The sequence below is a fragment of the Rhinolophus ferrumequinum genome, chromosome 17 (assembly GCF_004115265.2).
Source record: "Rhinolophus ferrumequinum isolate MPI-CBG mRhiFer1 chromosome 17, mRhiFer1_v1.p, whole genome shotgun sequence".
In the NCBI taxonomy this organism is placed as follows: domain Eukaryota; kingdom Metazoa; phylum Chordata; class Mammalia; order Chiroptera; family Rhinolophidae; genus Rhinolophus; species Rhinolophus ferrumequinum.
The window spans coordinates 10,119,810-10,147,113 of NC_046300.1; the positions used below are offsets into that span (position 1 = coordinate 10,119,810).

The following is a 27,304-nucleotide window of genomic DNA, read 5'->3' on the forward strand; positions in this document are numbered from 1 at the left end:
TCGATGGGTGTCCAACATCGCTCCGGACGAGGGACGAGAGCAAAAGCGCTTTGCTGGATGCCAGTGGGCTTGTGGCCCTGAGCCTCGGGGAGCGGAGCATTCCCAGGCTGGGCAGGGGCAGTTAAGCGAGGCGCGCACACGGGAGCCTGAACCTACAATGCATGAATCTGCAGGAAGCCCTGTTAATTTTGCTACAAACGTTTTATTTTGAAAATATCAAACGGTACAGAAAAGTCTGAAAGGTACAATGAATACCTGTATCCTCTATCTGGACTCAACAATCAACACTTTGCTACGTTTGCCTTATACTATACATACTGAAAAACATTTTTTTGAAAGTTGTAGACATCAAACCTCTTCATTCCAAATACTTCAATATTTATTATTTAATAATAAGACTGTTCTCCAAACTAACACCATAATTACAGGTAAGAAAATTAACAATAATTCCCTTATATCACCTAATAGCCAGTCATATTCAAATTTTCCCAACTGTCCTAAAATATGTATTTCATAATTTTGTTTTTCCAAATCAGTTTCACACACTGCATCTGGTTATGGTTCTTTAGTCTTTGTTTTTTTTTCAGTTTTCATTTTGAATTTATAGGTTCACAGGAAGTTGAAAAGATAATACCCTTCACCTAATTTCCCCCAACAGGTACATCTGACATAACTATAGTTTAATATAAAAATCAGGACATCACCTTGGTACAATGTGTGTGTGCTTCTATCTTTTATCACGTGTAGATTTGTGTAACCACCACAATCAAGATACACAACTGTTCCAACACCACCATGTCCCTAGTGCTACCCCTCCCTCTTCCCCTGCTGCCTCCCACCATCCCCAACCTCTGGCAACCGCTAATCTGTTTCTCATGTCTATAGTTTTGACATTTCAGAACATTAAACATTATATAAATGGAATCATATAGTATATGACCTTTTGAGATTGGATTTTTTTCACTCAACATTGAGTCACTGCAGGTATCAATAGATCATTCCATTTTATTGCAAAGTAATAAGCATTCCATCGTATAGATATACCAGTTTGTTTTAACCACCTGCTGAAGGGTATTTGCGTTTTGATTTTGAATAAAACTGCTACGAATAGTCGTGTACAGGTTTTCATGTGAACATATATTTTCATTTTGGGGATAAATGCTCAGGAGTGCAAATACTGGGATTTAGAAGAAACTGCCACACATTTTCCAGAATGGCTGTGCCACTTAACATTGCAACATGAAATCCAGTTTCTCCACATTCTTGCCAGCCTTTGGTGTTAAAAGTTGTGTTTGTTTTCAAGTATTCTGATAGGAAACTTGCATTTCCCTAATGGATAATGATGTTGAACATCTTTTTATTTGCTTATTTGCTGTCCATACTTTGGTGAAATGTCAGTTTGTGTCTTTTGGCCATTTTCTAATTAGACCTATTTATTGTTGAGTTTTGAGAATTCTTTATATAATCTAGATACAAATCCTGTATTGGATACACGATTTGTAAATATTTTCTCCCAGTCTGTCATGTCTTTTTCATCCTCTTAAGGAGTCTTTTGAAGAGCAAATTATTTTGATGAGGTCCAATTTATCATTTTTTTCCTTTTATGGAGCATGCTTTTGATATAAGTGTAAGAGTTCTTTGCTGAGTCTTAGTTTCCAAAATTTATTTTTTTTGCCTATGGCCATCCACTTGCCCCAGCAGCATTTTCTTAAAAGGCTATCCTTCCTCTACTGAATTGCTTTTGCACCTTTGTCAAAAATCATTTGGGCATTTGTGTGAATCTATTCCTGGCTTACTATCTTATGTATGGCTCTTTAGTAACCTTTAAAAACAACCTCACCTATTTTTTATACCTTTTACTATGAAAAACGTCATACATGTACAAAAGCAGATAACAGTACAATGAACTCTCAAGACTCATCCAGCTTCAACGATTATCAGCCCTCCCTTTTTCATCATAATCTTTTTGAAGAATTCAGTGCAGTTTTCTTATACAACATCTCACGTTCTGAATTTGTTTCTCATGGTGTTATTTGTTTAGTTCTTGTGCCTCCTGTATTTCCTGTAAACTAGCAAACAGGCCCAAGAAGCTTGATAAATTCAGTTATGCTTTTGGCTTACTGCATCATGAGGAAGCACATTATATGGGTTTCTGTCTTAGTGATGTTACATTTTAATTGGTTAAGAGGTAAATGCTAGCTTTCAGCATTGTTAAAGTACATCTTTCCCTTTGTAATTATTACATAATTTGGAGTGATTCTTCAGCATGGATATAAAGCATTTTCACATTCATTACCTCATAAGAACTTTGTGAGGTAGATATCTTCCTCCTGTTTAATAGATGAGGAAATCAAGGCTCCAAGAAATGAAGGCCTTTGTCCAAGGAACGTTGCGGCACCTGACTCATACCCAGGTCCTAACACTTTTAACCTTGGGTCCCTTCCATTTTTCACTCTTGGGTACCTTATATTCTAACGAGGAACCAGCCCCCAAGGAACTCTGGGGTTGAATTAGTAATATTTATTATAATCAACATAACACTTTGATACTACCACTATTAGAAAACACAATCCTGCTATTAAGGTATTTATAATCTAGCTGCAGAATTGGAGTTTTGAGAATTACAACATGAAATTATCAACTCAAGAATATTGGATGAATTAAATTTACAAATGTACAAAAGGGCACACACTGAATGAATGGTTCAGAGTGAGTAATGCCCAGAGATGGATACTGAATTAGTTTAATCAGAGCTTGAAGGGCTTGGCTCTGTGTGAAAAATTTATGTAGTAAGTTGAGTGCTGGAGCAGAATGTTTTTTGGAGTAACAAACTATCGCATGTCAGCAATGAAGCAATGTTGATTAGAATTGAGAATGACAGCGGCAGGGATATTCATTTCAGGGGTTGGGGTAAGGACTTTTCCCTATGAACAAGGGAAACAACATAAGACTGTCCTTCCATTTTGACCCTCTACATCCGCTGGGTTTCAAATTTGAAGTTGATAAATTGGTTTCCATGTATCAGTATTAAAGGCTGGGCATATTATTTTCCATAATAAGCCAATATTTTTACATACAGACAAAATAGGCATGTTATCTATTAACTCCCTTAAACATTTTTAAAGCTATATTTTGAAAAAAGTCTTCTTAGACTGCTAACTTTCAAAGTTAGCTATACACCGTACTTCCTCTTACTATACAAATGAATACCTTTTGAGATTCATGGATTCCTAATACTGACTTTATGAACAGACATTACATTATACCATGTTCTAGATTTTGACTATACCTCTTTTATCCCACTTTATTGACAACTAAATTATTTCATAAAGTACTTTCACAAAGATCCTTTCATTTAATCCTCATAACAATCCTGTGAGGTAGGCATTAAGTCAACATTTGACTGACAGAGATACCAAGGCTCAGAGGCTGATTTAATGACATCACATAGCTAGTAAGAGAAAGAGCCAGGATCAAAACCTAGGTCTTCTGATTCCAAGTCCAAGTCCAAGCTCTTCTTAAGTGGTCCTCAGACAGCAGCTTCTTGCCCACCCAACTCCATGTCTGACATGTCTCAATCTCACTGTTTATATACTTTCTGCAGCAGTGATGCTAGCTTTAAAGTGTACAATATATACACTTTTAGAAACAACTCCCACTTTTTAATAAAAATATTTTTTTCTACTGCTTACAACTACAGCGTTACATCTTTTAAGACATAAACCCAGTTTCTTTAGAGTCCTCAGTTGCTCCAAGGTCTCTTTCTAGATCAGAACAAATGGTCTGAAACAGAGCTTCCTTTACCTAAAATTTGGTTTTTGTCGTCTTGAAAGTCTAGATTAACTGTCTCCCACATGCAACTCACTTGTCTATAAAAGGGGCAATCAAGAATTTTTTTCCTTATAAGAATCACATATTGCTATTTCTCCAACAGTTACTTAATTAGGCAGGAATTCTATTCCAATTTCACATATGACACTAGATTTTCTGAATCTCTATCTTGGGCTCATTGGCATTTTGAAGCCAGGAGAATTCCTCTAGGGTATGGATTTTTTGTTGAAGATGAAGGTTTGAAGTCTGAGAGAATTCCTTTTCAGACTCATCATATTCACAGAGTTTTTCATCTGTATGAATTTTCTGATGGACAGTAAGGTTTTTTCTTTGCCTAAAAACTTTACTACAATCATTACACCCATATGGCTTCTCCCCTGTGTGGATTCTCTGGTGGCCAACTAAATTCCTCTTAGAAGTAAAAGATTTTCTACACTTCTCACACTCGTATGGTTTTTCCCCAGTGTGCATTCTCTGATGTACAACAAGGTTTTTATTCTGACTAAAGTCTTTTCCACACTCATTACATTTATAGGGTTTCTCTCCAGTGTGGATTCTCTGATGTACCATAAGATTTCTACTGGAGGTAAGGACTTTTCTACAAATATGACATTCGTAAGTTTTTTCCCCACTGTGAATCCTTTGATGTTCGATAAGGTTTCTATTATAAGTAAAGCCTTTCCCACACTCGTTACATGCATAGGGCTTCTCGCCAGTGTGGATTCTCTGATGGGCTATAAGGTTTGAGCGATAACTGAAGACTTTCCCACAGTCACTGCATTTATAAGATTTTTCTCTTGTGTGAATCCTCTGATGTCCAATGAGGCTTTTCTTCAGAATGAAGCATTTACCACACTCATTACATTCATAGGGTTTCTCGCCACTGTGGATTCTCTTATGTTCAATGAGATTTCTATTAGAACTGAAAGCTCTTCCACACTCGCCGCATTCAAAGGGCTTTTCCCCAGTATGGATTCTCCGATGTACCAGCAGGCTTGAATTATAACTGAAAGCCTTCCCACAATCCTCACATTTGTAGGCTTTCTCCTGTGTGTGAAGTTTCTGATGGACCATGAAACTCTTGCTCATAATGAAAGTTTTTCCACACTCACGGCATTCATAGGGCTTTTCCCCATTGTGGAGTCTCTCGTGGTCAATGAGGTTTCTGTTCGAGCCAAAGACTTTGCCACAATCTTTACATTCATAGAGATTCTCTCCAGTGTGGAACCTCTGATGTAAAATGAGGCTTTTCTTCAGAATGAAAACTTTCCCACACTCATTACATTCATAGGGCTTTTCCCCATTGTGGAGTCTCTGATGGTCAAAAAGGTAAGCACTCTGAGTGAAGGCTTTCCCACATTCAGTACATTTATAAGGCTTCTCTCTGCTATGCATCCTCTTATGGTCAATGAGGTTGGACTTAGAATTGAAAATCTTCCCACATTTTTTACAACCAAAGGTCTTCTTTTCTGTATGTACTCTCTGGTGTAAGAGGAGGCTTTTGCTTCGAATGAAAACTTTTCCACATTCTTTACATTTGTACGGGTTCTCTGAACTGTGGAGTCGCTGGTGGTCAGCAAGGTAAGTGGTCTGAGCAAAGGTTTTTCCACATTCATCACATTTATAGGGTTTTTCCCCAGAGTGGATTCTCTGATGCAGAATGAGGCTCTTCTTCAGGATGAAAGCTTTCTGACACTTGTTACATTTATAAGGTTCTTCTCCTTTGTGGAGCCTCTGATGGTCAATGAGGTAAGCATTCTGAGAGAAAACTTTCCCACACTCATTACATTTATAAGGTCTCTCCCCAGAGTGGCGTCTTAGATGTATAATAAGGCCTGAGTGCCTATAGAAGCCCTTTCCACACTCCTTACATTTATAAGGTTTCTCCCCAGTGTGGATTCTCTGATGGTTTAGAAGATAAGCACTTTGAGAGAAGGCTTTCCCGCATTCATTACATTTATACGGTTTCTCCCCAGAATGGTTCCGTAAATGCATTAGAAGGCTTGAGCGCTGAATAAAGCCTTTTCCACACTCCTTACATTTATGAGGTTTCTCACCAGTGTGGATTCTCCGATGGTTTATAAGATGGGAGATTTTATTGAAATGTTTACAACATACATCACATTTATAAAACTTCTTTCCTTCAGTACCCATTAAACTTTCAGAAAGAGCTGAACCTAAAGGCAAGCTTTCTTCAACTTCCTTTGCCTTTTGGCTTCGTTTTTCTGGTGTTCTTTTCTTCTTGTCTCGTTCATGGAGGGAAACTTTCTTCAGTGCATCTCTTTCCCTTGTTTCATTTCCCCACTGACTTGCCAAAACTTGCCATTCACACTCTTTCTCAAAATCAAGGTCCTGGGGAATACCTCCTTGAAGTCTTTTTGATGTTCCTTTCTGAGAATCTGCTCTTTGAGATATGCTTGACTTTGATGTCACCTCCACATTCTCAGTCATGGTCTCCCATTCTGGTGAAAGGAATTAAAAATGCAAATGTTACCAAGTCCCCGTGTTAGTGAGAACAAGATCTTCAACCGACTTTAAAACAAGCTAGAAGGATACACTTTTTACATGCATACAAAAAGAAGAAACTTTTCATTAAATGAAGGTACAAAGTAAAATGGCACACTAATGGGATGTTGTAAATGGATTAACACAGACTCACTATGAGGCACTTGTAAGCTCTTTGTCTTCAGGGAGCAGATGGAAATATATAAATGATGTTGAAAAATAGATGCAAGGAAGAAGGAGAAAGAGAACACAGGATTTTATGAATATATACGTGGTTCAGACCTGAGGCTCTGGAAGTTGGATGGAACAGGAAGAATCATTTGACGTATAAAGAACTGTCTTTTTATTTTATTCATGCTAGGAAGAAGGGAACTCTAAAAGAAAGAAAAGGAGCCTAAAGACTCTGAAAGGCACTATTTAATTTTGAAGAGTCAAGTATATAAACACTTTTTAATTACTTGAAAGCATTAACCTACAGGGGAAAAAATCCATTAAAAAGCAACTTAATGCTTAGAATTCATCTATAACTCCCACTATTTCTTTTAAAAACTGAGAAATGGAAATTTTTAAATTCATTTCACAAAAACATCAGGTCCGGGTGATTCCATCACTTAATTAGACCAAAAGGAGAAGAAATATAGAATGAAAACAAAAAATACAGAGAGATTGAAAAACATGAAAACATCTTAAAAATGATAAGGCTTTACTAGTTAACCTCCAAGGTCTGTTTCTATCCTCATATTCTCAAATATTTTAAAATGTGAAATAATTTTTTTTGGAAAATGTTTTGGAGGCTTACTATCACCATCTGAATGCGAGAAAAATTGCCAACTATCTAATAAATGAAAAGTATGTCAGTAATAGTAACATTATCTTCTACTTGAATATAACACTATTCTTCTATCTAAATAGAGAGAAAAGATACAGAAAAGGAGTGCATTTTTCATTATGAAATGAAATAAAGAAGTAATAATGAAATAAAGCTTAAAGAAGCTTTATTAAGCTTATGAGAAGGTGAGCATGAAAAACATCCAATAAATGTTCATTTGAACTGCATTCTTAGGTTAGGCCCTCATCTCTCATCTCCACTGCCCTCTCTCTGGGATTCAGGCAGGGCTGCCAATCACACTACCCTACTTGACTTGCCTGTAGGGATGGGCATGTGTCCTAGGCCTATCCAATAGTGGTACTTTAGTTTCCTTGTCGACAGTGATTGGATCCTGGACTGTTTCACAGTTTAAAGCAGGATGCTGATGGCAAGGATGGTTCTTTTCTTTTACAGAAGTACAAGTGCTTTAAAGAAGTAAACGTGTTGCAAGTGGTTAAAATGAGTTGGAAAATAGTTAAGAAATTAGCAACTCTTGCATACATTGCAGCTTATAAGGTGATTAAACTATCTGAAATTTTACTGTTGGAATCAGACTACATACGGGTCTATTTAGCTTTAGGGGGGACATGGTAGAAAAATGTCAGAATGCTAGAGGGAGCTGATTACTTTCTGCAGTCTTTGGTGAAGACTGCAAGAAGCAGACATTTTTCTGGTTTCATTTCTTTTCAGTATCCATGCCCCTAGACACTAGCCACAGAGAAATACATGCAGATGCCCAAACATGTCATGTTTTCACTTGCTTCTCTATTACTGCCCAGGTCCTTTTCTCTTCCTGAATTGCTCTTCCTCTTCCCAACTCACTATACACCCTATACAGACAGCCTTAAAAAGTGAGTACAAAAGTCACCCCCTCTGGACTTTATAGAAATTAAAGGGACTCTAAGGAATATACTATAAATGATTCCATGGTAATAAGTTGGACAACTTAAGACAAAATCGGCAAATTCCTAGAAAGACACAAACTACTAAAACAGACTCAAGAAGAAATAGAAAATCTGAATGGTTCTATACTAAGTAAAGAAATTGAATCAGTAATCAAAAATCTACCCACAAAGAAAAGCACAGACTCAGATCGCTTCACTGGTGAATTCTGCCAAACATTAAAAGAATACCAATTCGTTACAATCTCTTCCAATAAATAAAAGAGGTGAAAATACTTCCCAACTCATTCTATAAGGCCAGTATTACCCCAATACCAAAACCAGACAAAGATATCACAAAAAAGAGAAAACTACAAATATATCATATGAATATAGACACAAAATCCTCATCAAAATACTAGCTAACTGAATCCAGCAACACATAAAAATAAAAAAAATCATACAACATGACCAAGTGGGGCTTTATCACAGGAATTCAATGTAACATCAGATAGTCTATTAAGTAATACACCATATCAATAGTATAAGGGAAAAAAAAATCACACAATCATTTCAATACATGTAGAAAAAGTATTTGGCAACGATAAAAAGACTTTCATGATAAAAAGACTCAACAAAGTAAGAATAGTAGGGAACTTCCTCAACCTGATAAAGGAAGGACACCCACAAAAAATCCAAAGCTAATGTCATACTTACTAGTAAATGACTGAATGTTTTCCCTCTGAGAGTAGGAATGAGAAAAGGATGTCTGCTTTTGTCACTTCTATGCAACAAGTACTGGAGGTTCTAGCCCGAGCAATTAGACAAGAGAAAGAAATAAAAGGCATCGAGATTGAAAAGGAATTAAGTAAAACTATTTCTATTTACAAATGACGAGATCTTATACATAGATCGTAAAAAAATCCATCAAAAAACTGTCAGAACTAAATAAGTTCAGCAAGGTTGCAAGATACAAAATCAATAAACAAAAATATCAGTGGTATTTCTATATATTAGCACTGAAGAGTCCAAAAAGGAAATTAAGAAATAATAGCATCAAAAAGAATAAAAGACATTGTTGAAAGAAATTAAAGACTAAATAAATGGAAAGATATCCCATGGATTGGGATAGATGGATTCATGGATTGGAAGACTTAATATTGTTAAAATGGAAATCCTCCTCATATTGATCTGCAAGTTCAGTGCAATTCTTATCAAAATCCCAGCTGGCTCCTTCACGGAAATTATCAAGTTGATCCTAAAATTCAAACAGAAATTCAAGAGGCCTAGAATAGCTAAAACAATCTTGAAAAAGAAGAACATCGTTGGAGGACTCACATTTCCAGATTTCAACTTGCACTGTAAAGCAACAGTAACAAGACAGGGTGCCACTGAAATAAGGATAGACATATAATCAAAGGAATAGAAAAGAGAGCCCAGAAATAAACCGCCATACTTACGGTTAATTGATTTTTCAAGAGGGTGTCAAAATAATTGACTAGGGAAAGAATGGTGCTGGGATCACTAAATACCCACATGCAAAAGAATAAAGTTGGACCCTTACATTACACCATCAACAAAAATTAACTCAAAATGGATCAAAGACCTAAATGTAAGAGCTAAAACTATAAAATTCTTAGAAGAAAACATATCAATCATCATGACCTTGGATTAGGCAATGGTTTCTTAGATATGACGCATGCAACAACAAAAAAAAAAAAAGGAAAGAAACGAATTCACCAAAATTAGTAACTTTTGTACTTCAAAGGATATCACTGAGAAAACGAAAAGACAACCCATAGAATGGGAGAAAATACTTAAAGTCATATATCTGATAAGGTACTTGTATACAGAATATATAAACAACTCCTACAACTCAATAATAAAAAAACAAATAACCCAATTAAAATATAGGCAAAGAATCTGAATAGGCATTCCTTCAAAGACATATAAATAGCCAATAAGCACATGAAAAGTTGCTTAACATCATTAGCCGTCAGGGAAATGCAAATCAAAACCACAATAAGATATTTCAGACCCACTAGAATGTCTATAATCAGAAAGACAGATAATAACAAGTGTTGGAGAAGATTTGGAGAAATCGGAAACCATATACACTGTTGGTGAGAGTGTATAATGGGGTAGCAACTTTGGAAAACAGTCTGTCAGTTCCTCAAATACTTAAACATAAGAGTTACCATATAACCCAGCAAGTCCACTCCTAGATATACACCCGAGAGAAATAAAAACATACGTCTACACAAAAACTTGTACACAAATGTTCACAGCAGCATTATTCATAATAACGCAAAGGTGGAAAAAACCTAAATGTCCATTGACTAATAAATGGATCAATAAAATGTGATACATCCATACAAAGGAATATTATGTGCCCATAAAAAGGAATGAAATATTAATATATGCTACAACATGGAGAAATCTTTGTGCTAGGTAAAAGAATTCAGTCACAAAAGAGGACATATTATATAATTCCATTTATATGAAATGTCCAGAACAGGCAAATCTAGAGACAGAAAGCAGATCAATAGTTGCTTTAGGTTGGTGAGTGGAGTTGTGTGAAATGCGGATGATTGCTAAAGGGTACAAGCTTTCTTTTTGGGGTGATGAAAATGTTCTAAAATTGTGTGTGGTGATGGTTACCCTGTGAATATACTAACAACTACTATTCAGTTCCCTTTAAATGGGTGAATTGTATCTCAAGAAAGCTGTTATTTAAAAAAGTCACCACCTCTATAAATCTTTCCCTGAACCAACCACCCCTCCCCCCACTCTCCCAGTACTTACACCATCTCAAGCTCCCATGGATACTTTTATTATATAGCATTTGCCACACACGCGTATTGTATTTACTAGTGTAAATGTCTATCCCTCCAACTTGAATGTACTTTAAGGCAAAATTCTATTTCAATCTCTTAAATGAAAATATACAAGTCTTTCACATATTGAAGAAGTGTATATAAGCTATCTGGGAGCCTGCTTTTCTACCAGTTTATCAGTGCATAGATATGGAATGCAGAGTTGTCTTATTTGACAGTTGTCATAGCATATCCCCAGCTCCATGGTCCGCTTAGTACTTTCTCTATCTTGGAGAACTGGTTGTGCCCAACTTTTAACCATTATAAACACTCTGCTAGGACTATCTTTAGACATATTATTTATTTCCTCTCTTTCTGAACCTTTCCTTAAGAGATGTACTACGAATTACTAGGTCAAAGGGTGTAAATACCTGGATATCTGCTTGCCCAAAGCCCCAGCAACATTGCAGGTAGATCATATCTTATTAAAGTGGATTCAAACTTCTTTTTCCCCAAAAAGCTAGAATGAATAAACAATTCCATTTTCTTTTTTTAAAAGTTTAACTCTGACACCCATGTGGAATTATTTTGGCTTACATCATAAGGTTTGTATCCACGGCAAGTGTTTTTCCTAAAATTAATCATATTTTTAAATTCTTATAAAGGTGGATTATTGAGCAAATAGCACTGAACTTCTTAAAGCCACTTGGATTAAAAGACGAGCAAACAAACTGGATTCCTATGGCATTCTGTATATCAAGATAAACTTTAGATAGATTAAAGCTTAAATGCAAATATGAAACAATAAAAGTATTTAAAGAAAATACAGGCGACTTTTTAAAATATAATTTTATAGAAAAGGAGATCATAAAGAAAAATACTGCTAAGTGGGACTACATAAAAGATTTTCCAAGGCTTAAAATGAGAACAATTCATAAATAACATTGAAAGGCAAATAAACAAGAAAACATGCAACATTTGACAAAACATTAGAGGTTCTAAAAATAAAGAAATACATAGGAAGGATATGAATAAGAGTAAAGTGACCAATAAATATGTGAAGATTCATCAAAGACAATGAAACCACACAATTCATCAAAGAAATAATAAAGAAACAAAAGATAATATTCTTCACCTACCTAGCAAAGATTTTACATTGACCAAATCATAAGCATCTACAGGGGAAATGGGCCCTCTTATGTTCTTTATTTATTTTTCCATTTTTGTTTGTTTTTGTTCTTTTTGTGTTTTTTTCCTCCTGTTTTTTGTTTTTTTAATTTTAATTTATTTTTATTTTTTGTGCTCTTTTAATGGGAGTATAAATTGGTCCATCACTGAGAGAAAGCAGTTTGGTAATACATATCAAAATATAAAATCTACAGAATGTTTGACTCACCATCACCACAGCTAGGATACTAAAAGATACATTCTCAAAAATAAAAATGTACAGTATAAATTACTATGGACAATAAAATAATTTATTAATGTTGCTGGGTACAAAATTAACATACAAAAATATTTTCATATATGCAAACAATCAATCAGAAAACATCAGAAAACATTCCAATTCCAAGGAATCAATATAACCAGAAATATAAAAGATCTAGATGAATGTAATCTTAAAACAGGTTTGAAACATACAAAGGTGGTACTAAACAAATGGAATGGCATGTAATGTTCTTGAATAGAAATTCAATATCATAAAGCTGTCAATGTAAAGCATGATATACAGACAATGGAAAACTATACAGCCATTTAAACGGATACTATAAATCTGTATTTCAGTCCAAATACATCAGTCCATTAGCTGATTCCTCAGTTTTTAATGTCTATTTCTCCAAACAAAATCCTACTTTTTTCTTTAAGGTCCAGCACACAGCTATCTTCTTTATGGCCTTTCCTAATCCCCAGGAATGGAACTGGTTGCTTTGTCCTCTCCTTCTCCATCTCAAGAAGCTTATGCCATTCTCATACCAATTATTTCACTCTGACTTATTTATTCTATGTCTATCTCCCAAACCATGGTAAACTACTTAATGACAGGATCACATCATTCCCACAGCTGCCACCACATGTAGGTATTTAATAATGTTTGTTGGAAGCACAAATAAATTTTCGTAAATTTTTTTAAATACTTACTTTATTACTAGTCAAAGAAATCAAATTAGGAATAAATAGATATAACTTTAAAAATTATGTTAGCAACAATTGAAAAGAATGGGATTACTCAGTACCAATGAAGACAGAGCAAAAAGAGCATTCTTCTGTACCAACGGTAAGAGCCGGGGGACAGAGATCACTAGGGAAAGCCACTGGGCAGTACAAAGCAAGAGCCTTAAAACAATTCAAACTCTCAGGGCTACTAAATCTACTTCAAAAAAAATGAGACATAAAGAAAGGTCTAAGGCATAGAGATAGATGATTATTATAGCAGTTATTCAAAATAAGAAAATGGCTAACTGTGAATTATGGCACAAATTATGTAACCAATATATTTAATCTTTGCAAAGAATTTGTAATAATACGAGAGTGAGGAGAACGTAAGGAAGGCAAGCTATAAAACTATACACACGCACACTCAAACAAACATGCTTGAAACAATGTAGAAAGACCTCAAATACACAGAAAAAAACAGAAAGGTAATATATGAAAATGTTGATAGTAGTTGTCTACAAATAGTGGGTATAAGAAAGTTTTTTTCCTTCTTTCTAATATTGTTGTCCAAAATAAGTATATGTTACTTTCATAATCAGACAAGAAACAAAGGCTGAGGAAATACAGGTCAGAATTATGGGAAGAAAGCGCCCTTACCTAAGGAGGTCACATTTCCGTAATTCTCCAGCATCACATCCCAGTACAAGGCCCTCTGCATTGGGCCCAGACATGCCCATTCCTCGGAAGTGAAGCATACTGATACCTCCTCAAACATCACCAGCTCCTGGAATAACAGGTACGTGTGAGAGTATCCACGCCCAGGGGCTGCCCTACTGAAAGGTCCCTCCCACTTCCGGGGAAGGGAAACATGGCGAGACCATGAGGTGGGCAAGGCATATCGGGGAGATATAAGGAGACCCCCTGTAGACTCTGCCTTCTAATAGCATGGACCTTGATTTTGAGACAGGAAACGGCTGGACACCCAAGCACTAGCACTTCAGCCACAATTAGGTGGTATAGGTAGGGCCTTAGGAAGGAAAAATGATGCAAACCTCACCTGGGGCTGGGCTGTCAGGTGCATGAGTGCCATTAATTGATTTCTTGGGTTCTCTTCCTGGGAAAGGGCAGAAGCTTCAGGGGCAGGAGAACCTGAGGAAGGAGGAAAAGCTGCGTGTGAGATTTCTGCTGTTCCTGCCCACTACTCCATGTCCAGTATCTTGTACAAACAACAAACTCAGAAAGACCCAAAACTCTCGTGACTAGGCAATGATGGCTATAAAATGACCTACAGACCTTTTATGAGTGACCCCCCTGTGCAGGGCAGGACTAACACAAAGAGCATTAATAAGAATGGATAAAGGGCCAAGGGACCCAGGAAAGGAGAAAAGGGGGAACAACAGGAAGGGCTTGGTACCATAAGGAATTCACGGAGAGGGCAGGAAAGGAAGCGACTATCTGGGAGTAGGGGGACGAGCCACAGCATGGGTCCAAAAAGAAAAGAAGCCCACAGCCAGGGCCACTGGACAAGTACCATGCTGAGGGTCGTGGAGGCTGAACACCACTGGGTCAGTGAGAGGACTGGGGCACATCTCCGCTGGGACGTGGCTCCCAGTGGGTGCCCGAGGAAGGGCTGCTCCTGGAGTGCTCAGCTCCTCCTGTAGAGTGTCCTGGGCAATGACTGGAACCTGGGAACAAGCAAAACAGAATAAGGGGACTCTTCTTGTACCTCCAGAAGATGGACTCGCCTAACCACCGTGGACCTCTTTCTGCCCGTAAGCTACAACTGTGAGATCAGAGAGACCCACCTCCAGCGTGGAGCATCAAAACAGCAGTAAAACTCTGCCTTGAGAACAATGGAGCTGCCCTCTAGCCCCACTCATGGCATTGGCGACCTCTCCCAGAGGAGACTGAACAGAGCGGTGGAAACAAGCCAGACCTGGGTGTGGGTTAAGGAGGGAATGGAAGTAACAAGCAATAATTAAGAGCATGCGTTTTAGGTTCAGACCTACTCTTCGATGAGACCTAGGGTTCAATACGCTTTTCTACTTATTTGCCCTGTTACTTATCCCGTCCTGTTCCAACAGAAGGAACACTAGAGTTCAGAGTCTAGACACGGTTTTGCTGCTAGGTAGATGTCTGACCTAAGGCAATCCAGAGAACCCTTTCCTGCCTCCGTTCTCTTCTCTCTCAAATAAGAGGATGGGTTAGTGATTTGTAATGAAATATATAGCTCTAAAATGCTTCACTTTTATGATTAAAACGAACAAGCCCCTCCTTGGTGCCACTCCCAAGTTTAAGTTATGTGTCAGACTTCCAGTAAGAGAAATGTTTCTAGTGCTCCACCGATTGACACAGATCTCACACGTGCTAAAAACTATATTAAGATCCCAATTTAATAGCATGTAAAATCTTATCAAAAGCAAAAACCGTAACCCAATCCCTTGATTCACAGAACCAAGTAGGGGCACACATGGGAAAGTCTCATCAGATCTAGAAAATTTCATTCTTGCTGTCACCGCCTTCTACACTTCAGGCTTACGTCATCATGCCAAACAGACGTATACAAACAATACATATGCTTCTGTTTAGGGGAACACTGAGAAACATTACGTTCTTCAGGGTCTTGAACCAACCTCAGCACTGGCAAGCATCACCCAGGGGACACAGGGCAGTCAGTATTTTTGTGCCGATTTTGAATTGGGCCCAAGACCCCAACCATAAATTCATTTCCCTGTGAACATATTCTGTGGTCTGACTAGCTCATGAACCTGTTTCAAATAGCATTAGAGTTGCTAAGGTGCTATTAACTGTTAATGAAAATCACAGGATCACCCTCCAGCCCAGCCTGCCCTGCCTCAGTTCTCTTTCCTCCCAAACTCTTCCAGTTGCCCCTTTCTCACTTTTAGTGCTGGTCCATCGAGGTCTCTCTGCAGCTCCTCTACCAGGGCCACGGCCTCCTCACCAGTCCCGGGGCGATGGATCTGCACCCAGGTCCGAATCTCCGCAGGCAGGATGCTCAGGAACTGCTCCAGCACCAGCAGCTCCAGCATCTGCGCCTTGGTGCGAGCTTCTGGCCTCAGCCACCGGCGGCAGAGCTCCCGGAGCCGGCTCAGGGCCTCCTGGGGTCCAGATGTCTCATGGTAGCGTAACTGTCTAAAGTGCAGGTGGGAAGTCTCCCAAACGGAGGAGCTGCTCCCTTGGAAGCTGGTTCCCCACTTCCACGTATCATCCTTCCCTTTAACCAGACCCTCTTGTCTCAGAGCATTGTGGGCCCAATTTTCTCTTGTCATTGTCGTCATTTAAGGAAGGACTCCTCCTCCAGACCCCTCAATCCTTGTTTGACTTCTCCCTTAGAGCTTGGAGAGCATCATCTATAAGACCTCAAGAAACCATTGTTAAAATCAACCCAGTGAAACAGCCACGGTTTCCAGAGCCCAGTCAGCTCCCAGCGATGAAGAACCTCCCTGAATGCAGGGTTCCAGGCTCCAGCTCCACTGACAGAAGCCCCTGCACAAGGCGCTGGGGACACTGACACACGTTACCCAGACTACTGCCGAAACCAGACATGAAGTTCCTTTGGTCTTTTTACTCACAGCGTCTCCTCCACCTAATTACAATACATCCTGTATCCACTACTCTAACAGTGGGCATCCTGGCGACCCTGTGTGATCCTGAACAAATTATCTCACTCCCGAATCTCAGTTTCTTAACCTGTAAAATAGGGGTAACAACGGTTCCTATCTTACAGTCTTGCTGCAAAAATGCGATATCTAAATACATTTTAAGTTTCTGAACAGCGCCTGGTACATGGATTCAAACATTAGTTATTATCCTTCTGTAATTTACATTCTTACCTCTGTTCTGTAGAGACAACAAGTAATCATGGACTTAATCCTGATATAGATGAGATAAAATCCTAACACCTTCTCAATTAACAACGTAAGGCTGTATAGCTTTACTGTATATACTTTAAATTCTCTGAAAATTGTTCATTCTGTTAATCAAAATATTTGGATACATTTGAGTTAGATTTTATTATACAGAACTTAGGCTTGTTCTTCTCTAGAAATCTTGTTTTTTAGAAATAACATTTAATTTTCTAATTACAAAACAGAAAACACATAGAAAATCAGTGCATAAACACTATTATTGTTCAGGAGTAGGTTCTTCCAGTTCCTGTACCAATTGGGATCCCAAGATTGGAGCCAACTGGAGTGTGCTTTTCACAGATGCTGTGAATATTAAGTATTCTTCATTATTTTTAAAAGCATATGAGCCTATTCATATTTAAGTAGTCCCCTGTTATTAGACATTTAGAATTATAATTTTCCCTATTAAAAATTAGGCCACAATGACTATCCTTACTAGTCATTTTTGGTTACATATCTGTTTATTTCTTCAGTAAATTCCCGGAAAAAACTGTTGGGCCACAAAAGGTCCAAATAGTTGTAAACTTTTAAGGTTATAATGATTATATAGGTGACATATGAAAGCACCCTCATTAATTTTATTTAGCACATGGACCCTTAAGATTCATGCTTATAGGAGGCAGAAATATAAACACAATTTCAATATAATGTATAAGTATAATTAGTAGGAGGACATACAAGCACAGAAAAAATTCATGAAGGTAATTTTGGACTGGGCTTTAAAGGAAAAATAAAAAGACCATTGGAGTATCAGGAAAGCCATTCCTGGAAGAAAGAAACTATAATTTCAAAAGCAAAGGAATGACAGCCCATATAGCTCTGTTATAAATGTGCTTTGCGGACCAGAGAAGGGAAGTAAATTCTGGAGGTAAAGTTGTAGATAAACAGAAGCCAAATTCTAAAAGCTGTTGAGAGGCAGAACAAGAAGGTAATCATGTCCTCTAAGTGACAAGCATCAGTAAAGAGGTTTTACTTGACATTTTTGTTTTTTTTAAAAAAACAGGTAATCACTTGGTTCAAAATTTTACATTGTAAAATGCATCCTGTGTAAAGCTTCCCGTTCCTCCTTAGTTTATGTATTTTTCCAGCTATTTATGTATGTACAGGTCTTGTTTTGTACTTCCCTTTTCTCAGGAATGATAGAACACCATGAATCATGTACTACATCTTCCTTTTCTCAATTAACAATGTATCTTTGAGATCTTTCTTCTCAGCACATAGCTCCTCCCTCTTTTTGTGAATGCATTTACCCAACTCAAGCATTGATTCACAAAATGAACAATTCATAAGCAAAACAAAAAACTTCTGCTCTGCAAAAGGCAAGTCAAGAGAATGAGAAGACAAGTCACAGACTGAGAGAAAACATTTGCAAAGGACACTCATATCTGACAAAGAACTGTTACCTTTGTATATTTCATACAAAGAACTCTTAGAACTCAACAATAAGAAAACAAACAACTCAATTAAAAAATTGCCCTAAGACCTTAACAGACACTTCACCAAAGAAGATGTACAGATTCCAAATAAGTACATGAAAATATGCTCCACATCATGTTATCAGGAAATATAAATTTAAACAACGAGCTGCCACTACACACTTATTAGAACCACCTAAATCCTGAACACTGACACCACCAAATGCTCATTCACTGCTGGTGGGAATGCAAAATGGAACAGCCACTTTAAAAGACAATTAGGTAGTTTCTTATAAAACTAAACATAAGCTTACCATATGATCTAGCAATTGTGCCCTTGGTATTTACTCAAAAGAGTTCAAAACATCTGTCCACACAAAAACCTGCACGCGGATGTTTACAATAGCTTTATTCATAACTGCCAGCACCTAGAAGCAACCCAGAAGTCCTTCAGCACGTGAATGAGCTGTGGTACATCTAGACAATGGAATATTATTCAGTGCTAAAAAGAAACAAGCTATTAAGCCATGAAAACTGATAGATGAAACTTAAATGCATGATACTATGTGAAAGAAGCCAATCTCAAAAGACTGTACACTGCACAATTCCAACATACAGCATTCTCGAAAAGGCAAAACTATGGAGACAGTAAAAAGATCAGTGGTTGCCAGGGGTTGGGGGAAGGAGGAATGAATAGGCAGAGCATAGAGATTTTTAGGGCCCTGAATGTACTCTCTCTGATACCATCATGGTGGATACATTATGCATGTCATTACATATTTATCCAAACCTGTAGAATGTACGACACAGAGAGTGAACCCTAATGTAGCCTCTGGACTTTGGAAAATAATGATGTGTCAATGCAGGTTCATCAATTGTTAACAAATGCACACCACTCCGGTGGGGAATGTTAACAGTGAGGGAGGCAGTGCATTAGTGGGAGAAGGGAGTGGAGGGGAAATCGCTGCATTTTTTCTGTGAACCTAAAACTGCTCTAAAAAGTCTATTAACATAAATTAATAAATAAGTGAATAAATACGTTTAACCTGGAAAAAAGGACTTCTAAATTCTCTACAGTAAATTATCAGAATTTTATTTATTTTACTCTTGTTTTGCAAATACAAATAACAAATCCTTAAACATACATTTTGTTTGCTTCTCATAAAAGGTTTGTGAACCATAAGTTAAAAAGAACAAAAGAAAGCTCAGAGGAGCTAAGTGATTCACTCAAGGCCACTCAACTAATCAAATTGTGGGAGCAAATTCTAAACTCCAGGATTCTAATTCCAAAAGTCCAAAATAATTCCATCTAAGACTACTGTAAAGCAATGATTTCCAGACGATAGTTCATCATAAAGTTGTACTCTGGCAAACTGTAAAACGAAAATAAAATAACTATGCATCGTCACTGACAGGTTGGCAATGACCTCTCTTGCAAAGGACAGTATTTATTCTGAGTGGTAGGGTTTCAGTACTTAGTGTTAAAACATATTCTCTTAAGTAATGGTGGTACAGGTAGTAGTCAAAGTTTGCTTTTTAACCACCATTGCATTACAAAATTTAAAGATGGAAACTGGTCCATCCCTCAAGATTAAAAAAAAGTCCCCATAAGTATGGGTGCCACTGCTCCGGGGAAGTCTCCAGCTGTTTCTCTCGGCATCAGCCTGAGAAGACTGAGGAAGAACAGAACAGCCTTGGCTGGGGACCCCGGCTCCGGAGGCAGCTGTTCTCATAGGGGCGGAACATCCTATGTGACTCGAGCACTGGTCCACAGACACACGGGCTCAAAGATGCTGTGTTCAATACCTCCCCCAAGCCGGCAGCTTGCCTAAGTCGAGGCCAGGGTGACCACCTCAACACCGGGCTGAGGGATAGCGCTGGGGGTCAGTGGCGGGGAGGGGCCGGCGAGGGGTGCGCCGCCCAAATGAGCTCAAGCCCGCACCCCCGGCCGCTCTTCGCGCATGCCCACCCGACCCGAGTCCACCCCGCTCACCGGGGGCTCCCGCTGCGGCTCCGGCTTTGGGTACCGTCGCCTTGGCGCCGGGACGCCAGGCGATAACACGGGAACAGGACGCTACGGTAGCCGAGGCCCAGAATAATGGCTGACTTGCAGGTACCGCGACTTCCGGCTCCTCACTCCTCCACCCCATCACGGCTCTCTAGGAAGCCACATCTCTATGATTCCTTGGTTTTCCCTGAGGAGGCGAGGAGCTGTGGAGCTTTGGGGCCCTTGGGTCTTCCTTCCTCCCAGAGAAGGAGGTCGGTCGGAGGGTACTAATGAATTCCAGACCAGAAGGATGAAGAGATGAATCACTTTGCCCAGGCCCTCTGGACGCTTGTTGTCTCCTGAAGGAGTTGGACCTTTTGGTTTTAATTTGCATTTAAATCGAGATTGATTCGGAGTAATTTCTCACAACTCTGAATGACCTCGTGGGTGACTTCTCCCATCTGTTCTTGAACATTTCTCACTATAAATAATAACATGTCTTATAAATGATCCCTTTGTGGATTCTGTCTTGTATCTCGCTCAAATGATGAGATAATGGAGCTCTGGTATTAAATAGTATTCAAGCTGAAACTGCAGGGTCATGTACAGATGCGGGTGTGGGGAGGGCCTGTCACCCAGGAAGGAGGTGGTCATTCCAATTGTCCATCACCCTGGGGAAAGTTAGGTCTACATAAAGGAAACTTGAACACTGATTCTCTCTTTGGTCCTCCATCTCTTAGGTTGGCACTTTGGGAATTGTCATCCCTTATATGGGACTGAGACTGGAAAGAGGCAAGGTCCATGTCTGTATGAATGAATACTTAGCACCTAGCACAAAGCTGGAGACGTATTCGGTGCTAGATGACCGTCTGTTGAATCAGCAAGGTGTTATTGTTTATTTCTATATGTTCTCTCCTGGCTCTCATTAAACACTCGTTTAAACATTTCACCCTCTACTCATTCAACAACTATCGACTGAGTACTAATCACGTGCTAGACACTGTTCTAGACACTAGGGACATAAGTGAAGAGGCAAAGTCCCTGCTTTCATGGACCTTACATTTCTAGTGCGGGTAAAAAGAAATCCTGCCCTGGCAGCTCATAAAAATCTAAGTCCCGTGGACCAAGATCACCAAACTGCCTCACGGCCATAAGGCATCGTCACCCACTTACCTTTCTGAATTCCCTTACTCTTCATTTTAGGCTCTGAGGATTTATGTCACTTTCTTGAAAGTCCTTTTAAAGGATGTTTAAGTTTTATCCAGCATTTCTAGGTTGTTTTGTAGCCAACGGGCTTTATGATTATCTAGCTTGCCATACTGTTCTATTATAGCTTTTAAAACCATGAATTTCACTCAATTCTGTGGTGAAACCAACACTGCAAATATGGCAGCATTTTCTGAAAGACAATGCAAATGGAACTGTTTTTCCCCCACACTGGACAAAGGAAGGAAGTGAAAAGAAAAAAAATCAGTGATATTTATCACAAGTAAATAACAACAGATATTTATTGGCAGAATTATAACTATTTCCTGCAAAAACAGTTTGATGACTCCAGTTTTATAGCATCAGTGGTAAGACAGTCTATTTTCTTAAAAAAAAAAAACCAACAAAAAACTAACAGTATGAGTATACTATTTTATTTCTATTGAATGCAAAATAAAAATCAAAAAAGGAAGTCTGTCACTGAAGATACAGAGCTGAAATGAAATTTAGTCCAATGGGATTTAGATTCAATGGAATTACTCAGCTATGTAAAGCTCTTTTTGGTTCCAATTTTTTTCTCAGGTCCAAGTAAGACCTAACACAGTACACACCATCAATGAAAAATATCTGTAAGCCTAGGGAGACACTCTCTATGCATTGATTCTTTGTCTTTCATATTTCCCTTTAATCAAGGCTATATAAAAAAGAGACTTTAATTCACACTTCTCTCAACTAAAAAGAGACAAATATATTTCTATTCCACACAAGAGCAATTCTATACAACCAGGATGTCTGTGGCTAAAAATGTGGCCTCTTCATATTCCTCAGGAATATTCAAGGTACTAAAAACATAAATGAATAAACGAGAGTGCACAGGAAGCCAGTAGATGACAAGAACAGGGACAAGTAAGACACAGTAGTTTAGTGATGTACATTTCAAAAGAGCTAGGTTTTTGATGGGGAATAAAGAAATGGCAGTACAGAGAGATAAGTGGATTGAGAAACAAAAACTAGCAACTGAGGGACTGCAGAGGAAGCACTGCTATTAGGGAACAACCAGGTTTCCATTAGAACAGGAAGTTGAAACAGCACACTCAAAGACATACTCTGAATTCCAGAAGGTATCATGAAAGGGTTTGAAAGAACTGCTTACATAAACTCTGTCTGACTGAACTAAACAGCAGCGGTCTTGATAGACTCCTGGAGGAAGGTGGGTGATTAGTTCAAAATATATTGCAGAATATTTATCTGAAAGGGCACAGAGACTACTTGACAAGGTTTACTCCTGCAGCTCAAGACAAGGATCAGCCTAGAAGATGGGTGAGGGCCTCCTCAAGGGTCTATTATCTTAGCTTTCTTGGGGCAAGAAATGTGAAGATTTGTATTCAGATCTCTGGGTTTGAGATGACATGGTACCCTTCCTAGAGGCATTTACTCTCCAAGATCAATCATAAAGTCTTTTAAGATGAAAAAGAAAGCCTATTAGAAGAAAGAAACCCAGACACTATGACACAGTGATGGGAAAATGTTGTGGTCAGACAATACCTGCTCAGCAATACAGGAAGCATCAACAACTTAACTCACCAACAATTAATGCTCAGAAAATAACCCCTGACAGGCACACAGAGAGCTGTTTCCTTAAAGCAGTTTTGGCAGGGCCAGTATAAATTAGCCGTGGGGAATTTCCACACAGGTGATCAGCAGGTAAAGATGGCTGGCATGACAAAAGGCATGGAATATTAATTACAAACCCCTTTAATTTTAAAAGGACACGTGACAAGGGAAACATGATGGAAGCGCCCTTACTGCTGTTCTGTTTAGCCACTGCCACACGGGGGTTACACTACCCTCATGTCCACCCACTCTTGGGGAATTCTCTACCTAACAGTGACTGATGATTCAGTTCTATCTCCTGAAAGCACCAAATCTGTTCCAGAGTCTCCAAACCTTCCTTTGAATAACTATGCAAAAAGGGACTATTATATCACAAAAGTATGTGTGAGCCACTATCCTATGAAAATAGAACAAAACCAAACAATCCCTTTTTACTCAAATATACCCTTCATTCTTCCATTCTTCATTTCTTTCCAGTAACAGCAAGGAAGAAATATGTAATCCTTAAAACTAAATTACAAGGCCATAAATCTAACTCAGAAAAGACTGATCACATCTTCCTTATGAAATCATGATGAAATAATTATCCAGATACACTCACCTTTCATAGAAGTGGCTACCCAGAAGAATCTCAACTGGTCTCCCACTCTCATATAGAACCACCATGGCGGGCTGAGGCACTTCGGTATAAGGAAGAAAGCATGGACTTCAAAGTCAGATCTGAGTTCAAATCCTGGCTCCAACCACTTACTAGCCTAACCTCACTGAGACTCAATTTCCTCGTACTAATGTTATGAGGATTAAATGAGATAACATATCCTCAATAATTCCTGAACCAATAAATCATTATGTGCTTCATGGCATTAGGCTTAGGGACTCACTGTATATAAAGAAAGAGGAATAGCTGAGTTAAGTATGGGAACATTCTAAGTGTTCCCAGACAGATTTTGAGCTAAACATTTAAAAGTTTAAAGTACTGTTTGAAAATGGGCTAAGGCCTTCTCAGAGGGCTGGACATAAAGAAAGGCAGAAGCTAGTGAGCCCCTGGACGGCTCAGCATCCCTTCATCCTTCTGAGACAGGCTTTTCTCAATGATAAAAGGAGAAAGGAACCAGATGAGACCGTCTCAGCTCCTTTCCTTACTTCCTGACTTTGAAGGAGTTGTGTGAAGAAAGAGCTGGCAGCTGTAGCCACCATTTTGCAACGAGGTTGCAAAAAATGAAAGCCAATATGCTGAAAATTATAGAGTTCAGGTGGAAGTTGGATGGATTGCTGCACTGCCAAACCAAATTTGGAACTGCTTACCTCTAGATTTCCCCTTAAGTAAACAATGTTCTTAAAGTTTAAGCTACTAGTACTTGGCATTGTGTTCATTACACCTGAAAATATCCTAAATGCTACCTTGGGTAAAACTTTTCTTGAATCACTCTTGCTAAGTGTTTAGAAACACTGTTCCAACATCCTAAACATACGCAATTATTATTTACCAAGTACCGGGCTTGTCACACATTACATGCATTATCTTATTTAATCCCCACAACAACCCTGTGAGGTAGGTAATTTAATCCCTTTTCACAGATACGTCTGAGGCTAAGAGCAGCTAAGTGACTTGTCCAAAACTGACAAGATAGTATGTAGCAGATCTGGGATTAGAACACATATTTCTGACCCCAAAGTCTACACTTTTAGCTACTAGGCTCTACATAACATTTGAAGGCAGAGTCTTCCTCTAGTTTTAGATTATTCTGACTCTATCTCTTTACAAGTTATGAACTTGCAATTGTTTCAATTTCATAAAGATGCTTTTTTCTCCCCTAGTACACGTATATTGAAAAATGGAGTCTAGGCAGTTAGCTATTATCTGCAGATCCTTCTATAGCTGTGGGAGTGGAGGACATAGGAAATTTTTGCTGTGTTCTTTTAATCTAAGTAAGAGTGATTAAGTAAGTGGATTATACATTTTGTTGACAACTATAAAGTCAGCTTATCTTAAAACTGAAAAAGACCAACGACTACTGTTCATGATTTTACTAAACAGGGAACAGGCTCTAAAAGCAAGTGACTGGCTCGCGGTTCCCCTGCTACCAAGTGCCAGTATTAGGGTGCAATTCCAGGACCGTAGGGTCTGTGGTCTATGCACCTTTCCTGAAACTGCTGAGCGCAAATAAGCATGTACTCATTGCATTTCAAAAAATACTGTACTTTTTTCCTGAATATAAAATTAGTACATTCTCATTGTAGAAAAATCTAAAAAAACATAGAAAAGTATAGAGAAGAAAATAGAAATCACCTATAATCCTATTACCCAGAGATAATCACTGTTAACATTTTGGTTTGGTATTATTTCATTCCCGTTTTTTTCCTATACATATATGTACTTTTTTAAATTTGGATCAGGTTTCATTGATTTTCTTTCTTTTACCTTCAATTTTATCCAAGTCATTTCCTCCATGAAATTAAATATTCTTTGAAAATGTTTACTCGTATAATGGCTGCAAAACCATTATATGGATAGACCATCATTCATTAAACCTTGTACTATTGAAAATCTAGTTTCCTTCCTTCAGATATATACACCATGCTGCATGACTATCTCTTCTGTTAATCTGTGTCTACTCTGACTACTTTCCCTGTATGGATTCTTAGAAATAGAATTAAGGTTGATAATGCTGAAAAATTGCTTTTCTGGAAAAACAGCAGGGTAGTGCCACCACCAATTAATAGATGTTATTTACGAGGTTTCTTTCTCTCATTTGTGTTTTCTCTGGTGTTGAATAAGCTGTGACTATAACGATAAGCTTTCCCACACTCACTGCACTTATAGGGTTTCTCCTTAGTGTGGGTTCTCAAATGGAGAATAACTTGAGAGGTCTGCCTGAAGGTTTTCCCACACTCGTTACATTCATAGGGTTTCTCTCCAGTGTGAACTCTCTGATGATCAATAAGGTTTCGATTAGAAGTAAAAGCTTTCCCACACTCGTTACATTTGTAAGGCTTCTCTCTACGATGAAGTCTCTGATGTTCATTAAGGGTCTTCCTAAGATGAAAGCCTTCCCACACTCATCACATTCATAAGGCTTCTCCCTGGGTGAATTCTCTGATGGTCCATTATCTTGTATTAGAAACACATGTTTTCCCACACTCCTTACATTTGAAACTTTTTTTTACTTTGTTGCATTCTCTTGATGGTTGAGTAAGGTTTGAACTACGGCTAAAGGCTTTCCCACACTCGATACAGTGTAGGGCTTCTCCCCAGTTGTGAACTCGGTGATGTGAATAAGACCTTGAACTCCGCCTAAAAGCTTTCCCCACACTCCTTACATTCATAGGTTTCTCCCCCACTGGTGGATTCCCTGGGTGTCGCATGAGGTTGTGACTTACCACTGAAAGATTTCCCACATTCACTGCATGTGTAGGGCTTCAGTCCAGTGTGGATTCGCCGATGGACAACAAGGTTGGAGCTATGACTGAAGGCTTTCCCACACTCCTTACACTTATAAGGTTTTCTCTCCTGTGTGGATTCGCTCATGTACCGTAAGGTTGCACTCTGACTAAAGGCTTTCCCACACTCAGTACACATGTACTGTCTCTTCTCAGCTTGAATTCTCTCATTTCTTGCAGGGTCAGAGCACTGACTACCATCTTTTTCAGATTCTTGGTCACTCACTTCTGTTAGTGTTTTATTTCTTTAACTGTCTTATGTTTGAAAGTTTCTCGTCTTTCTCCTCATTTTCTCTTGCTTGGAGATCCCAGTGGCCTCCTGAGTCTTCTCTTTCCCTTCAGTGGAGCTTTCTACATTTTTACTTCCTTGGCAACACCTCTGTGGCGTTCTCTTGAAATTACGAGATTCTGATTTTTCAGGAATACTTTGGAATTAACACTTCCTCAGTCCCAGTTTCACCACCTGACAGAAGAAACAGAAATTGTACATGTCATCTGTTCTCTATACTAGAGGAAGGAGAACTAGCCAAAGATACCAAGATGTGTCTCACATGGAAGAGAAATTGTGCAGAGGCAGTGGGAACTGATCAAAAAAGATGAGAAAAATGAGGTTAGACATAGAGGCCAAGGTAAAGGGAAAAGTCAGGGCCTAACAGT

General features: G+C 38.5%; 2 protein-coding genes across 8 annotated transcripts in view; both read right to left on the reverse strand.

The window, feature by feature from the left end:
- Positions 1-200: 200 nt before the first annotated feature.
- Positions 201-26,618, reverse strand: ZNF197 (zinc finger protein 197). Of its 7 annotated transcripts, none has more exons than XM_033131782.1 (6): positions 20,393-20,882; positions 15,956-16,426; positions 14,587-14,740; positions 14,113-14,204; positions 13,713-13,839; positions 201-6,293 (listed from the first exon to the last, which is right to left on the reverse strand). In XM_033131782.1, exons 2-6 carry the CDS (start codon positions 16,352-16,354, stop codon positions 3,979-3,981), a joined length of 3,087 nt encoding a protein of 1,028 aa, XP_032987673.1. In that variant the 5' UTR covers positions 16,355-16,426; positions 20,393-20,882; the 3' UTR covers positions 201-3,978. The 7 variants fall into 7 exon arrangements, with proteins under 7 accessions (XP_032987673.1, XP_032987674.1, XP_032987676.1 ...); XM_033131783.1 differs by having other exon boundaries at positions 15,956-16,435; XM_033131785.1 differs by lacking the exons at positions 15,956-16,426; positions 20,393-20,882 and adding an exon at positions 26,588-26,618.
- The window catches only part of LOC117036713 (zinc finger protein with KRAB and SCAN domains 7), a 28,846-nt gene continuing 27,456 nt past the window's right edge, over positions 25,915-27,304 (reverse strand). Inside the window, 5 exon segments of the mRNA XM_033131794.1 lie at positions 25,915-26,229; positions 26,232-26,288; positions 26,291-26,323; positions 26,326-26,508; positions 26,591-26,793. Coding sequence (XP_032987685.1) covers positions 25,934-26,229; positions 26,232-26,288; positions 26,291-26,323; positions 26,326-26,508; positions 26,591-26,793 — 772 coding nt within the window. The 3' untranslated portion in view covers positions 25,915-25,933.

Bases quoted from the DNA above. Each gene is read 5' to 3' on its own strand.
- ZNF197 (XM_033131782.1), bottom strand. From the start codon at position 16,354: ATGACGACAATGACAAGAGAAAATTGGGCCCACAATGCTCTGAGACAA. The intron at 14,205-14,586 runs GTACTTGTCCAG...CTCCTTCCTCAG, and splicing joins CCTCCACGACCCTCAGCATG to GTTCTCCTGCCCCTGAAGCT. The intron at 6,294-13,712 runs GTAAGGGCGCTT...TCCTTTCACCAG, and splicing joins CGGAAATGTGACCTCCTTAG to AATGGGAGACCATGACTGAG.